General features: G+C 52.2%; 1 protein-coding gene across 2 annotated transcripts in view; it reads left to right on the forward strand.

Moving 5' to 3' along the window:
• The first annotated feature begins 711 nt into the window (after positions 1-711).
• Positions 712-15,071, forward strand: part of RREB1 (ras responsive element binding protein 1) — a 67,357-nt gene continuing 52,997 nt past the window's right edge. For both annotated transcript variants that reach the window (XM_040249396.1, XM_040249397.1), the window contains exons 1-3: positions 712-7,289; positions 10,821-10,943; positions 11,516-11,728. In XM_040249396.1, coding sequence (XP_040105330.1) covers positions 11,558-11,728 — 171 coding nt within the window. In that variant the 5' untranslated portion in view covers positions 712-7,289; positions 10,821-10,943; positions 11,516-11,557. The remainder of the gene's footprint in view (positions 7,290-10,820; positions 10,944-11,515; positions 11,729-15,071) is intronic.

Here is a 15,071-nt window from a genome sequence, read left to right on the forward strand (position 1 = left end):
AGTTGTTCCATATAAGGTTCTAACTGTTGCTTCTTGATTTGCATACAGATCTTTCAGGAGGCAGGTCAGGTGGTCTGGTATTCCCATCTCTTTAAGAATTTTCTGGTTTGTTGTGATCCACGGAGTCAAAGTTTTTCTCATAGTCAGTGAAGCAGATGTTTTTCTGGAATTCCCTTGTTTCCTCTTATGATCCACCAGATGTTGACAGTCTGATCCTCTGCCTTTTCTAAATCTAGCTTGGACATCTGAAGTTCTCAGCTCCTGCACTACTGAAGCCCGGCTTGAAGGCTTTTGACCATAACCCTCCTAGCCTGTGAAACGAGCATGGTTGTCTGGCAGTTTGAACGTTCTTTGGCATTGCCTTTCTTGGGGATTGGAATGCAAACTAATCCTTTCCAGTCCTTTGGTCACTGCTCAGTTTTCCAGATTTGCTGACATACTGAGTGCGGCACTTTAACAGCGTCATCTTTTAGGATTTGAAACAGCTCAGCTGGAATTCCATCGCCTCTACTAGCTTTGTAGTAATGCTTCCTAAAGTGAAAGTGAAGTCGCTCAGTCATGTCCGACTCTTTGCAACCCCATGGACTGTACCTGCCAGGCTCCTCCATCCATGGAATTTTCCAGGCAAGGTTACTGGAGTGAGTTGCCATTTCCTTCTCTAATGCTTCCTAAGGCCTTCTTGATTTCATGCTCCAGGATGTCTGGTTCTGGGTGAAGGACCGCACCATCATGGTTGTCTGGGTCATTAAGACCTTTTTTTATGGTTCTTCTGTATTTTCTTGCTGCTTGTTCTATTAGAGCCTTACCAAAAAGCATCCCTGTTGCCTCAGATGGTGAAGAATCTGCCTGCGATGCAGGAGACCTAGGTTCAATCCCTGGGTTGGAAAGATCCCTTGGAGAAGGAAATGGCAACCCACTCCAGTATTCTTGCCTAGAGACTCCCATGTACAGAAGAGCCATGGTACATTCCATGGGGTTTGAAAACAGACAATAGATAATACCCCATAGTTATTAGAGAAGGGATCCTGTGAAACACAGGTCATTGGATAAACACCAGGCTTGTGACATACTCTGACTAAAATCCTGTTTTCTCTTTTAGCAATAGCTTTCTTTTCTGTTTTATAAATTCCTCAGCCAAGGTAACTTGTGGAGACCTCTTCCCACCCTTCCTGATAAGCCAGATCTAAGAGTGGTGGGTGGGGTAGAGGCTCCTAAACCTTATCCCCTGCAGGCACTCTTGTGAGCAGTCTCCTGCCTTAGGGGAGACCCTGCCATGCCCTGCCCCAGGGGTAGGTGAGCATGTCCCTCTGCTCAGCCCGAGGGCTCCCCCACCTCCCTTCTCAGTAGCTTCCTTGTGGAGCAGAGAGCCATACAGGTTTCTGCCAAGTTGGGCAAGAAGGTGATGAAATACTAGATCCTGGAGGCCAGGAAAAGACTGGCTCACCTGGGGAGAGGGACAGAGCTGTGCCCGCGGGCCGCCAGGCCCCTCCCCGCAGAGAGGCCCCTGGGAGCAAGCAGCGGCCTGCATCGGCTCTGGAAGCGGTGAGAGCATCCTGCACATGGGGGGCGGTTGGGGGGCGCAGGAGAGGAGCCCACTCCTCACAGGAAAGGCCCCAAGGAGGGATGCGGGAGGCACGTGGGTCCCACAGGACGGCTCCTTCCAGCAGGGATCAGGACATCTCCCCGCCTTCCCCGCGGTTCATATGTTAAGTAGTGAATTCACTCAGGCTCACGTAGATAGGTTTGGTGAGCAGAACCCAGTCTCCCCAGCCAACACGCCTCCTTGCTGACAGTGTGTGTAATGTCGCAATTAAAACATCCAAGTGGTTTTTCTTTTTTAAAGAGAGACTGTCCCTGTCCCTTAAGGCTGTCCTTCCTGCCACATTATCCTGAGCGTTAAAGTGTCTCTTGACATGAAGACAGTAGACGTTCCTTCTGAAAGGTGGCATCACAGTCTGTGTTAACCCTGGGCTCCACGGGGGCCCCCATACCTGGGCAGGAAAGGGCAGGCACTCCAGGCTCTGGGGACAATGTCCATTCCATTTGCCTCTCTCCACCGTGGGGTCCCATTAAGAGAGAACCTGCTGGAGATGTGAGCCCGTTCTGAGGCTGGGGGAGCTGTGAGGTTGCACCCCGCCCCCCACCCCTGCCAGGAGCGTCAGAGAAGGGAGGGACCCAGGGGGACCTCGGAGGTGTCCAGGCCGGAAATGGAGACGGCTTCCAGCTCCCTGGAAGTAGGCTTTCCAGGGGCACACAGGTTGGTGGAGGCTGTAGCCTTTGAGGGTCCGGGGCTGCCTGGGGCCCAGACCGAGTGGTTCTGCCTTCTGTGCACTGCAGGCTGCCCTGCCCTGCCCGACGCTCACATCCCACTCGTCCCCTGCTCCTGCGGAAGCTAAAAGAGGCCCTGCATACACCGACCCCTGATCCCTGTCCTCTCGCCCTTATTCTTATTATTTTTTTTAAACAGAGTCATATCTGACTCTGCGACCCCATGGACTGTTGCCTGCCAGGCTTCTCTGTCCATGGGATTCTTCAGGAAAGAATACTGGAGTGGGTTGACATTCCCTTCTCTAGGGGGAATCTTCTCAGCCCAGAGATCAAACCTTGGGCTCCTGCACTGCAGGCAGATTGTTTACCATCTGAGCCACCAGGGAAGCCCCCCAAATTCTTTGTGGTAAATAAAGCTAAAGTTAGAACTGGGGTCTGAGTCTGCTTCAGAGCCTTGAGTTTTGCTCCCAGGAGTAGGATAAACCAGGGCCTTCCTCCAGGTCGTCATAGAAAGAACGTTTTTCGGGGAGATCCTTCGCCTTTCTTTTAGAATCTGTGTGAAGCACTGGTTCTCAAAGCTGGACTGAACCCCCTGGGAGCCAGTACACAGGGTCCAAGGCAGTGCCCAGGCCTGGAGACCTGCCTGCCTTCTTTCAGTTTAACTGAGATGCAGTTGACACACAGTGTTGTGTGGATTTAAGGTGGACAGGATCATGATCGACTCACATGAATTGGGCACCTGCATTTCCAAGCAAGGTCTGTGATGCTGCTGGATGGGAGGCCTCCCGGGTGGCTGTGCTGGAGGGAGGGTCAGGAGCTCAGCAGCTGGAGGAGACTGTGCGGTTTCCTCCCCGGGGTGCTGCTGGCTGGTTTGATCTGTGCGGTTCTCACTCTGCCGTCTGCGCTCACCTCCTCCTGCCCCCCAGCACTTCCTCCTCGCGTGAGCTCTTGGTGGTTGGAACAGTGGGACCCAGCCTCCCAGACAGGGTTGGGCTGTTGGGGTTTCAGGAGCCTGGTGGCATCCTTCCAGTCTCCTGCTTGGAGAAGCAGGGTGCAGACTGTGGACCCCTGTCTCTGCGCAGCAGGGTGGAATGAGGGTCCAGTCCTGCTCCTGCCAAGGATGAAGGTGGGAGCCCAGGGTGCCTTCTTCTTGCCTAGAAACGGGCGGAAGTGGTAGGTCGGGCACTGAGCCGCTTGGAGGGGCAGGGATGACTCAAGAGACAGTTTGAAGCCGGCGAATGTGACTGCAGGAGCGCATCTGGGCTCTCAGGCCTGCGCCAGGCGTCGGGAGTGTGGCCAAGAGACGCTGAGCAGGGTGGAGAGTCTGGGTTCGCTTCGCTCTCCCACCATGGCCTTGGGGGGCTGCCCGGTGGACTCAGCCTCACGGGGCTGCTGTTAAGAGGGTTAAATGAGATGATGCGCTCGGCGAGTGGCGAGCAGTGTTGAGACTGTTCGCGTGTTCAGAGACTGTTCGCCGCCTAAGTCCCCATTCTAGTCTCTTAGTGTTGCGGGGGTCGAGTGTGGAGCCGAGGATCTTCCATCACTGGGGATCAGGGAGGCTTGCGGTGGTGGCAGCGGCCCCTGAAGGATGGGGTTGAGGGAGGAAACTGAGCAGAGTGGTGCCCAGTGGGCAGGAAGACCCGGAGGGAAGCTGGCAGAGCATGGGGAGCTGTGAGGGCGGGTCCCAGCCCTCGATTAGGAGGAGACGCGTCGTGGGGGCAGAGCTCAGGAGACGGCTGGGGCAGGGTGGAGAGGGGGCAGGCCGTGTCCCCTCACGTCCCGCTCTGCTCTCTGGATCGTGGCCTGCGCCACAGGGTGCTTCTGCTCGCCTCCCCATGAGTCCCCCACCCCCATCCCGGGAGGATGCAGGACTGTCCGGAGCGGCTCGCGGTGCCCCTCCGCACCAGGCATGCGCCGGTCCACTGCGAGGCTCTACGTGACACTCCGCGGCTCCGTTTGCTCCATTTGACCCAAGCCCAGGCCGGCGAGGGGGAGGGGCCGTGCACGGGTTGCCTCCCTACCCAAGGCACACACCGAACCCTTAGCCAAGAAACACATCAACTTCCTGGAACTTGGAGCAGTCATCGCAGCTGTCAGCCTTCAGAGCACACGCGAAGCTGTCCCGGTTAGAGGAGACGGTTTTGCCCCGAGCTCTACAGGCACGGCCTTGGTGCACAGCTCGCCTGATTGGGTTTCATCCCAGCGTAGCCAAGACTTCCTGCGTCAGCCCATCCTGAAAGAGATGTCCTTGCTGCTGGTTAAGCCCCATTGTAGCCCAGAGCACTTTAGTATCTGAACTCCTCTAAAGTCACACTCATTTAGCCCATCCAGGTTCCATTCTGGGTCTGCCCAAACCGGCTATTCCCACCAGGGGATCGGCCATCCCCGGTATCTGGATGAGCGGCAACCTGGCCGCTGCGGTAAAGCTCCCGGCTGCCTGGTCTCAGCTCCCGCTGTCATCCTTGGCATGCAAGCCTCCCCCATCTCTCCTGGGGCCTTAGGACAGATTGTAGATCTCACGTCGAGAACCCTGCAGGCTTGCGCAGGCTGGGAGCCTTGCTTCTGGACCATCTTCCCTTTCATCTCTCATCTTTCCTGTGCTATCTCTTTGGACCTGGAGACAGGGTCCTTAATCTCCTCTTTCTGGCTGAGCATAGCAGGGTCTCTTATCTCCTCGGGGACTGGGGCCAGCCCGTCCCTCCCCGCAGCCCCAGCGTGGACCTCTACCCACTCCACGCCACCCTGCCTCCCTGGGGTCTGATCTGGGCAGAGCCTGTGGGGATGCGATCCGGAAATGCAGGCTCCTTCCCCAGAGCCGGGGACCCACCTCCAGCTTCCTGGATTCCTGTCTCTAGGTACGGCCTCTCCTGGTGGGTCTTTCCCCACCCCCGACCTTTTTTTTTTGAGGCGGTGGTGATAGTAAGAGGTATCTTGAATTTCCTTCCAAGGACTGTCCTGTACTTTTCCACTCTCTGAGTTGTGTGAGTCCCTTAGGCCTGGTGGAACTCAAAACAATCAGGGCAGTGACTCCTGTTAGTCAGCTTAATCACGCTCTTGATATTCAGATCATTTACATCCAAGACCAGAGGCAGGGACTTCCAGGGTCAGGTCTGTGAGGCTGGCCCCTCCTCTCCTTGGTTCCCCTGAGTGGATGGAAGAGGGTACTTGGTGGACTTTTAAAGCATCATTTTTAAGTGAGAGGAGGGAGAGGGTCCACATTTTAATGGGAATCTTAGTTATATTCTGGACAGTTTCAACTCCAGAGACTTGTCTCTCTGACGTACGTTTTTATTCATTATGTGAAAAACTATAGTTCAAACTACAATTGGAAATCTTGGCAGTTTCTAGGGGAAAAAAACCACGGAGCTATTCTTCTCCAGATTTTCTTTCTGATAATATTTGCCATTAATAAAAATGAGTAACAATATAGGGAAACTTTGCTTCCTTTTTTTTTTAAACAGTTTGTAATTTCACCTTTAGGCAACTTTAAATGTAGATGGGTGGGGATAATCTGGTTTGTTTGTTTCTGAAACCTCATGGGAATTTTAATGAAATGGTCTTAATTCATATATATAAACTGAAACCAAGATTCTTATCCTGCTTATTCAGGATGAGTTTCTGGGGTCCCTGATCCTTTTGATACTGAAGGAAAATGTTAGGTATGGGGGTATGTCCTTTTATGTGTAGAAGGGTCCATAATTTTCATCAGCTCCTCAAGGAGGGTCTTGCTCACAAGAAACACAGAGACAATTACTGGGGTAGTAATAAGGGTTCCTCCGAGTTTACCAGGGCCAGGGGGGGGTCTCTGATCTTTCAGGAGCTATCCCTGAGAGTTACTCCTTGCTTCTTTGACACTTTATTCAAAATCTGAAGACCTTTTCAAAAGAGAAAGGCACAAAGAAAAACGATGGAGCCCTGAAGCAGTGAAGTGTAGAGAGAGAAGCTGTTGTGGTGTCAGAAATCATTGAGCATCTGCTTCTGACCTGCCGCGGACCGGTCCAGCGGGAGCCTGCCCGCCTTAGGTGCCTAGTAACCGTGCGGACAGCGCGAGTGAGATTCAGGGTGATAACTGGGCGTGTGACGTGCCTGGCAGCTTTTCTGCAGGCGCTCTGTAGGGTTTAACAGAAGTGTATTGAGCGAACATTTCTCCAGCGCTTGTTCGCGTGGCTGCCACTTCCCTCCTTTGCCCTGTTTTGCCCTCTTCAGAGGCTGTTTCAGAGACAGAATGTGCTGGCTGGGTAGCTCTGGGAAAGGTTACGTTCCAGGTTTCTCTAACTTTCTAGAGGGCCAGACACAGCTTTCTCTCGGATCAGGGGTCTGAGACCCCTGGTAGCACCCCCCTGAGCCGACTTTCTCAGACCCTCAAAGGGTGTGTGTAGTTTGCATTTTCTGTGTCTCCCTTACAGAAAAGGAAAGATACACTTTAGGACACTTTCTCCATCACTCAGGGAAAGGTGTAATCGTCACTCCTTTACATTAAGCGGCTGTTTAGTTCTGTGTTTTCCTTTCAGTTCTCTTCTTTCCTCCTCCTGTTTCTGACAGCACCAAGTGCTTGCTGTCTTTCCTTCTCCGCCTTGAAACTGGCCATCCATCCTCGCCTTCTGCCAGCGCGCCAGTAAGGTGCCCAGAGCTCCCCTTGGCGCCATCCCCACGTGCTGTCCTGCGATGTTGTCAGGGTGTGCTTTAGGGGTTCCTTCTCTCCAGGGCACGCTTGATTCCAGTCGCTCTTGCTCACATGGAGTTGACCTCATTGCTGGGAGCTTGCTTAGAAACACGGGCGGGGGAGGGGAGTGCCATGGTCCTTAGCTGGTGGCTCCCAGTGGTGCAAGTGCAGAACGTGATGCAGGGCCAGGACCCCCTCTGGCGTGGACCCCCTCCTCATGCCCCTGCTTCTTGTTCCTGTAGGTTGCTGCGCTCTGCTCCAGAGGCGGTGGCTTTGAGGCGTGACCCTGCCCACCCTCCGCCCCGCCAGCACCAGCTCCTCAGCAAGGAGGGCCCGCTTGAGAAGACGAATAAGACAGGTCAGTCTAACTTGATTGACTTTCCTTGAGTCACAGTAACTTTGAGTGTTGTCTTCCTTCATGTCCCCACATCCCCTTGGAGTGCTCCACCCTCTGCTTGGGGTCCTCCTGAGGCTTTGATGCAATATCACAGACAAGCTCTCGCTGTGGACTGCGGGTTTTCCCTGGGCTAGTGGCCTGGGGCGTGGGATGAGAAGTCTTGGAAAGGGTGCCGGGGCCCTGGCTCACAGGAAGCCTTGTGTTCCCTGCTTCTCCTTTGCCTCCCCCAGATTTGGACTCTGTGTTCAAAACTGGAACATCAGTCCAGTCCACTTGGCCATGCCACAGGGATTTCCTTTCGTGTCTGTGACTTGGGGATCTCACCTGGGTTTCCAGTCCTTTCTGGTCCCAGATAAAGGAGATGATGCTAGAATGGGGTCAGTGATTTTTATTTTGTTCATTATGACTAATATTATTATTTTTATTTACAGTAATAGAGCAGATTTATAGATCAGTGTCAGGGAGCAGAGAGTGAAAATATTAGGACTGTAAATATTTATAAAGAAAAATGTGCGTTGTAAATGGACCTTAAACTGCTAATCCTTCCTTTCATCCCCTGAGATTGAGAATCAGAAGGTGTAGGTTGGTCAGTTGGGTCATTGCTCTAGTGTGGTCCAGGGTCAGGCATGGGCAGGGAGGACTGACTAATTCTAGCTGCTGGCTTCTGGTTAAATGAGTGGATAAATGCACCTTAATATTAAGGTGGATTTGTTTTTTCTAACTGGGAACAATGAGCTACATTGTTTTACACCAGGTCCCTTCCATTCTTCCTGTTCCATCCTCCCCGAAGGAGAAGTCACCCATAAGACACAAGCGCACACCCAGAGGAAAATCTTAGAAAAGATTTTCTATGCAGGCTGGCTCGGGTGCTTCTGAAAGGGCTGCCAAGGATGAGTCCACTGGCCATTTTCTTTTCAAACAGTGTAACTAGGAGTTTCAGTTTGTTAATTGCACTTTCCCATCAGAGATGAGAAGAGTCTCTACTACTGTTCACTTACATTTGAACTAGGAAAAGGAAGTAAATGTCGGTGATGTCGGCGTCATCACTGGGCAGGGTCACACTTCACACTTTATCCCAAAGGAGGAAGTAAATTTAGCAAATGTCTTCCTGTCCAGACAAAGTGGGAAACAGCACATTTGCCTGACTTTTCTCATTTTCCAGTTGGGATGAAAGCACTTGCAGCTTTCAGCCCCTAGGTTGGTGAACGGTTGTGACTCCGGCTGGGTTTTCTATACTTAGGGCATTTACACAGTTTGCAGGGAGGGTTTCTTTGCCATCTTGGTGATTGTGACAGAAATTCTTGGTGAATATATTTGCGCTGATTTTCTCGTTGACTGTTTCCCTTCTGTCCCGTTTTCTTTCCCTTCTCAGTGAGAGATGTAGACCATGTTGTTTGTAACTTCTAATTTCATGTTAATCTGCAAGGTGCTTGCTTAAATCTATTCCTGGTCTGAAAAGCTCTACCACAGTTTTCTTCTCAAGTGCTGTAATAGGACAAAAGCAAGGTCATCGAAACTATCCCACTGTAGACGGTAGAAAGGTTGAGGTAATTTTTACTGACATAATATAATTACGGTAAAGAAGATTTCTAGTCATTTTATGATTTGATGTATATTAAGACCATGGTGGGGGCAGGGAGACTTCCCTGGTGGTCCAGTGGCTGAGACTTCGCACTTACAAAGCGAGGGACCTGAGTTCAATCCCTGGTTGGGGAATTAGATCCCACGTGCTGCAACTCAGACCCAGCACAGCCAAATAAATAAGTATTTTAAAAAACAAACCTCTAGGTGATATATATTTAAAAGAATGAGAGGGTTTTAGTATAGAAGGTGCCCCTTACATGAATCTAGGAAATAATTGTTCACTGACTGGATTACAATTCTAGGGAACTGATGATACTTTCGTTAGAAATCCTTTAAAGAAAGAAAATGCAGTATGTGCATGTATACTTCCGTGTGTGTACATGTGTTGAATGTTTTTTCAACATTCAAAGGAATTTCCTAAATGAACTTTCAAAGACAGTCAGAATGGGAATTTTGAAGTACAGTTTTTAAAAAGTTTAAATGGTCTTCCATATGGGGAGAAGCTTCATGGAAAGAAAACAGCTTTGGGGTTGAGGGGCTTGTCTTGTTTTTTTGTCTGTTTTAATTGTGGACCGAGGTTTCCTTTCGCTCTTTTAATGTGGAAGACACAAGGGTGAGGCTGGGTCAGGGGTCTAAACAGTTGTCTGTTTGGCGGTTGGTCCTTTTACTCACCATTTGGCAAACCATTGGTTCATATTTTCAAAATGTCTGGGGCTTCCCAGGTGGGGCTGATGGTAAAGAACCCACCTGCCAGTGCAAGAGACACAAGAGACGCAGCTTCCATCCCTGGGTCAGGAAGATCCCCTGGAGGAGGGCAAGACAACCCACTCCAGTATTCTTGCCTGGAGGATCCCATGGACAGAGCAGCCTGGAGCGCTACAGTCCATGGGGTCGGAAAGAGTCGGACATGACCGAAGCAACTTAGCGCGCACACACACATGCTCTTCAAAGTGTCTACTAACAAGGAAGGCAGATTTTGTCTCTTGACAAGGAGAGTGTTACTGCTGAGGTTCTCTTTGGCTCTTGGGTAAGAGCTTGGGGCTTCTCAGCTGATGGCGCACCAGTTGCGTGAAGCCATCCGATGGCTGTGTCCCCAGCCTTTCCTGCTCTGCTGCCAGTCACATGCACGGCTGCTCCGGAAGTCTCCGTTTGTCGCACCCTACCTGGGTCACTTCTCCTAGAGGCGGAAGGGGAACCCCAGGAAGTCATGTTCTCTCTAGGGCTGCTCCTGAGATAATGAGCTTGATCTCTGAGGCAGTTGTGGACTTGCAGAATTTAATGCACACTGGAGGATGACAGGGTACGTGGCCAGAGAAAGTCTTCCCAGATACAATAAGGGAAACAGGTTACTTGGAGACTTAACTTCCGATAGCCAGTAGTACTTGTGTGGAAGAAGCGTGGCTAGAGGAGGCCTGGAGAAGTGAAGCTGGGCATGTCCAGGGGCTGTGGTGTTCCCTGCAGTCATCCTTCCGTATTACCAGGTTTTTTTAAGGTCTGACCTGTTCCCTCCTAGACGCTCACTCAGTCTTTAGCAGATTCCTTCCCTGCCTTATCTTTGGTCAGTTTTAGGAGGAGGCGGGACACAGGTCAAGAGGGAGTCTGAGACTCCTTGTGGGGAACAAGGGCAGAGTATGAAAGAAAGTTCGCTGTACGTGGACAAATGTGAGCTTCAGAAAATAAGATACCACAGAATCGTTTTGGCTGTTGGGAGTGAGGGCGACGGCGCTGCAGGGAACATCAGTTAAGAGTGAGAAACAACCACAGAATGTGGTTTTGGAAGAAAAAGAGGACTCAGACATCTCCTCCCGTACGGTTCCCTGTCGTCTGGTGAGTGCAGCAGTCTGAGATTACAGCACACGTGGTTTCTGTTTTTCCTTCTGAACCTTTCTGCCCTTGCTTCCCTTCCAGTGTCAACGAGAGATACGAAGAGAAGAGAAAAAGGAGCCCCCCAGCCTCGCTGCCTCCTCCGCGCACACGACCCCTGCGGCCGATGAGGCGCTGCGAGTGCATCAGCTGGGCCGGAGGATGGAGGTGACTGCCAGCGCGCACTGGGTTTCCTTCCTTCCGTTTTCTGGGGGAAGGTATATTACGTCTTCATACGTTTTAAGAAACAGCGTTTTTTATGCTGATTTGAAATTTGGTTGTAACGTTGTTGGGCGGTAATGTGGCTTCTCAGTTGTCTTACACAGTTTGGACTCCCCCGTTAAAATCAGGTATTGCGGCCTGGAGTTAGGTGAGAGCCGAGGTTTCTCACCTTCCGTTGTTGGGTCTAGAACACGCGCACAGTAGTGAGTAGGCTGTTAGGAGGCCGCTGGCCAGATGGGCCCTCCCGGCCTTACTAACTGTTGGAGCCTTTCCCACTTTGCCTCGTGAAAGATTAGCAAAGGAAGAGGACCTGCCTTGGGTCACCTCGTCGGTGGCCCATACTCAGAAAGGAGCAAGGCAGTCAGTTTAGCGTGACAGCGCTTGGTTGAGATGAAAGCTTCAGTCATATGGGCCCGCGCGTCAGCTTGAACTGAAGGGGAGGTAGCCGTGGCCCCTGCCACCTGCCTGACAGACGCCTCAACTTCCCAGCGATCACATCAGCAGTTTCTCACTTTCAGTTCTGTGGCCGAGGCTTCCTAGAAGCTTAAACCCTTGTCCCAATGACGTCAAGCTCGCCCATTGGCCTGGAGGGTTCAGACTTGTGTTCCATCAACACCATGATGTCAGCAGTCATGAGTGTGGGGAAGGTCGCCGAGAATGGCGGGAGCCCCCAGAGCGTCAAGTCCCCCACGAAGCCTCCGGGACCAAATCGGATCGGCCGAAGGAACCAGGTAAGCGTCTGTGCGCCTGTGGTGGCTTCTGTGAGAGCACTGGGGGAGGGACGTCCCCTTGCGCCCCAGCTCCCTGAGCCAGAACGTTGGATGAGGTATGAATGGCACAGCCGCACCCAGAGGCCACGATCCCTTTTCAGGGGCTAATTGCTGGAAACTTAGGTTTCCATTCGCAGAGAAGGTTTTCTGTGCTGAGGTGTCAGTGTTGGTGAGAGCACCGCCCTGCCCTGTGACCTTGTAACTTGATTTGAACCCAAGCTTTCTTGATTCAGATGGTAAAGAATTTGTCTGCAATGCAGGACACCCGGGTTTGATCCCTGGGTCAGGAAGATCTCCTGGAGAAGGGAATGGCAACCCACTCCAGTATTCTTCCCTGGGAAATCCCACAGAGGAACTTAGTGAGCTACAGTCCATAGAGTCGCAAAAGGTTGGACATGACTGAGCGACTCTCACACACACACACACACACACACACACACACATATGCTTCTTCACGGTACAGGAGAGGCAGAGAGCTCCACTTGCTCCTCTCCTGTGGAGTGGTTCCTTTCTTCACTCACACGGCTACTTAATTGGTTTTATGATGCCTCCTCCTTGATTTTCTAAGTGTCTGCAGCACAGGTAGCCAATGAGTCCTCGCTCTGCTGGACTGCTCTCTAGCTTTCCAGCCTTGACAAGGCACGCAACTGGGTGCCCGAGGATCCCCCTCGGGATGCCATGTATTCCTCTTGAGTTTTCAGAGATCACCGCGGTGGGCAGGGGCATAGGACAGCAGGGATGTTACGGAAGGCCGTGTCTCCTCCCTTGGGAAATAAGATACGTCTTAGTGTCCACATGGCGCGCTTGAGAAAGTGTTGCTGTCCTGCAGCTGCATGCTCGACAGTGCCCGAGGAGCGAGGGGGCCGTTCCCCTCTCTGCTCTGCGCCCACATGGTGTGGACGTCCTTTGCTTGGCTTCCCTGACTTGGTGGAGTCCCACCACACCCTTGGGAGAAGGCAGCCTTCTGACTTTGTCTGGAGACCAGGGATGGGCAGGAAGGTAAACCTGTTGGGCTTTTGTGAGTTAGTTTTCTTTTTTATTAATAATCTCAAAGTGACTGTCCTTATGCAGAATTGTCTGAGCACAGTCCTTCCAGCCCAGCGCGATGGTCCCCTATACGCTGTAGAAGTCCAGCGTGAGTCACGGCCCGGTACAGGGTGCCCTCCAGAAAGAGTCCCAGCCTCACATCCCTCCAGCGACCGAGGCGGGTCTATTTTTCCAGCTCGTCCTCAAGGCTGAAGATTTGGAGTTAAATGATGCTGTTGGGTGGGGTCATTGATACTTTTTCTCTCTTTTTTTCCTTTTCTCCGCGTGCCTCTCTTCCTGTGGGTACCTGAGAAAATTCTCAGCCTGTTTGACTGTGGCCTGAGCCAAGAAGGAGCAGTAGCTCTGGGAAGAAAAGGTTTATTTCCAGTCTCACGTGACCGTCCGTCCATCCATCTATCTGTCCACCCACCCATCCATCCCCCCATTTCACAGTGTTTGCCCCCCTCTCTTCCTTCCAGCCAGGCACTGTGTGCCAGATGCCAGCTCTTTCTGAGAGAGCCCAGCACGGCCCAGCAGAGGCGGAGCCGGCCCGAGTCCGGGCTCGGTCCCTCCCAGGGACTCAGAGAGTAGGTAGAGCCGTGGAGGGACCCGCGGCCTTCCGTCCGCACGTGGGGCGTGCAGTGGACTCCACGGGGGCGCCTGGCCGTTTGTCCCCCGCCGCCTGTGTCCTCTGGGGCTCCTCAGGGCACCAGCTTAGGCTTTTGAAAGGAGGTCTGGGTGAGAGGCAGGATGGGGAGGATAGCGCGTTAGAAAAACCCAGCGTGGTCCCTACCAGGACTGACGGGAGGGCTGGAGGGCACCCTGAGGAGCAGAGTTCCAGGGCAGATTAGCCACCGCCGGAAGCCAGCAAGGGTGCCAGATTGTTTCATTATGGAATGGTTAGTTATCACATTAGCTGCTAATTTTATCTGTCAGCTTGGGAGGCAAGCTCCCGCTACCAGCACAGCCGCAGTCTCTGGACCTGGCCCTCTCCAGCAGGGCTCCGCCGGCATCGTGGTGCTTCCCCTTCCATCTGCTTTGCTTTAAAACTGCATCTGAGTCTGGAGACTCCTTCTCCCAGGCCATCATGGACGTCATGACTCTGCTGAGGGCTGCAGCACCCCACTGCCCGCCTCCCAAAGGGGTCGGGCTCCAGTTCACGGCAGAACCCGGAGTCAATCCCTTCAGTCCCAGGGGCCACTCAGCGCCTCCGGTGTCTGCCTCAAGGGGCTCACGGGGTGATTTTATTTATTTATTTTTTTTTAAGGAATTTTCATCCTCAAGAGGCTGGCTGCTTGGAGGGCCTGGCTTTTTACATTTATTTATGTCCTTCAATTAATCTCTTTAAAAAAAATTCTTTTTGGACTTCCCTGGTAGTCCAGGGATTCAAACTCCACGCTTCCACTGCAGGGAGCACGGGTTCGACCCCTGTGAGGGAAGTTCTGCGTGCCACACGGTGGAACCCAGAAACAAACCACTTACAAATACATTTGTCTGATCGGGTGTGCTGGATCTTAGCTGTGGCATGAGAGAGACCATTTATCTTCATTGTAGCACCTGGGATCTAGCTCCCAGACCACGGATCACACCCAGGCCTGTGTGCTTGGGAATGTGGAGTCAGACCCCCAGGGAAGAAGCCCCCAGAACTGCTTTTTAATACACATTGTTGCTAATCTAATAATTTAACAAAAACACCCCAGAGACCAGGTCTGGGCCAGCCCTGAGGCATCCCAGTGCCAGGCGAGGGCCCTCAGCCTGTTGTTCATGCTTTCTGTCTGGTGGTTCTCGGCCAGCTGCATCCTGACCGGAGAACACCCCGCTCCCAGCGTGCGCACACCTTCTGCCTCTGGGAGGGGTAGAGGCAGATGATGACTGAGTGAGGCTGCAGCTTAGGGGTTTTGTTTGTTTGTTTCTTAATTGTCTCTGGGTTAATATACTTCCTTAAAATACATATCTCTGATTTTTTTTTTTTTTAAATATGAGAGTGAAAAAATGTGTAGCATACTTATTTCTCAGACCCAAGGAGAGAAGGTGTGTGTTACTTACTGTGGGGCTTGTTCACCTCTGAGGAGTGGGAGGGGCCTCCCGGAGGAGCCGAGGATGGGCCCCCTCTTGCCTTCACTCCACCCCGCACGGTACCCAGCGCCATTTGTCTCTGTGGTTTTCAGGGTGGCTTTTATTTTATCGTCATCATCTCTCATGAGCCAGCCACAAGGGTGTTTGCTTTCTGTGCCTTGGGGTCAGTCCTTTCTGGGTCAGACTTGTGTAGCCTAGTGGT

The sequence above is a fragment of the Oryx dammah genome, unplaced genomic scaffold (genome assembly GCF_014754425.2).
Source record: "Oryx dammah isolate SB20612 unplaced genomic scaffold, SCBI_Odam_1.1 HiC_scaffold_11, whole genome shotgun sequence".
NCBI classification, from domain to species: Eukaryota; Metazoa; Chordata; class Mammalia; order Artiodactyla; family Bovidae; genus Oryx; species Oryx dammah.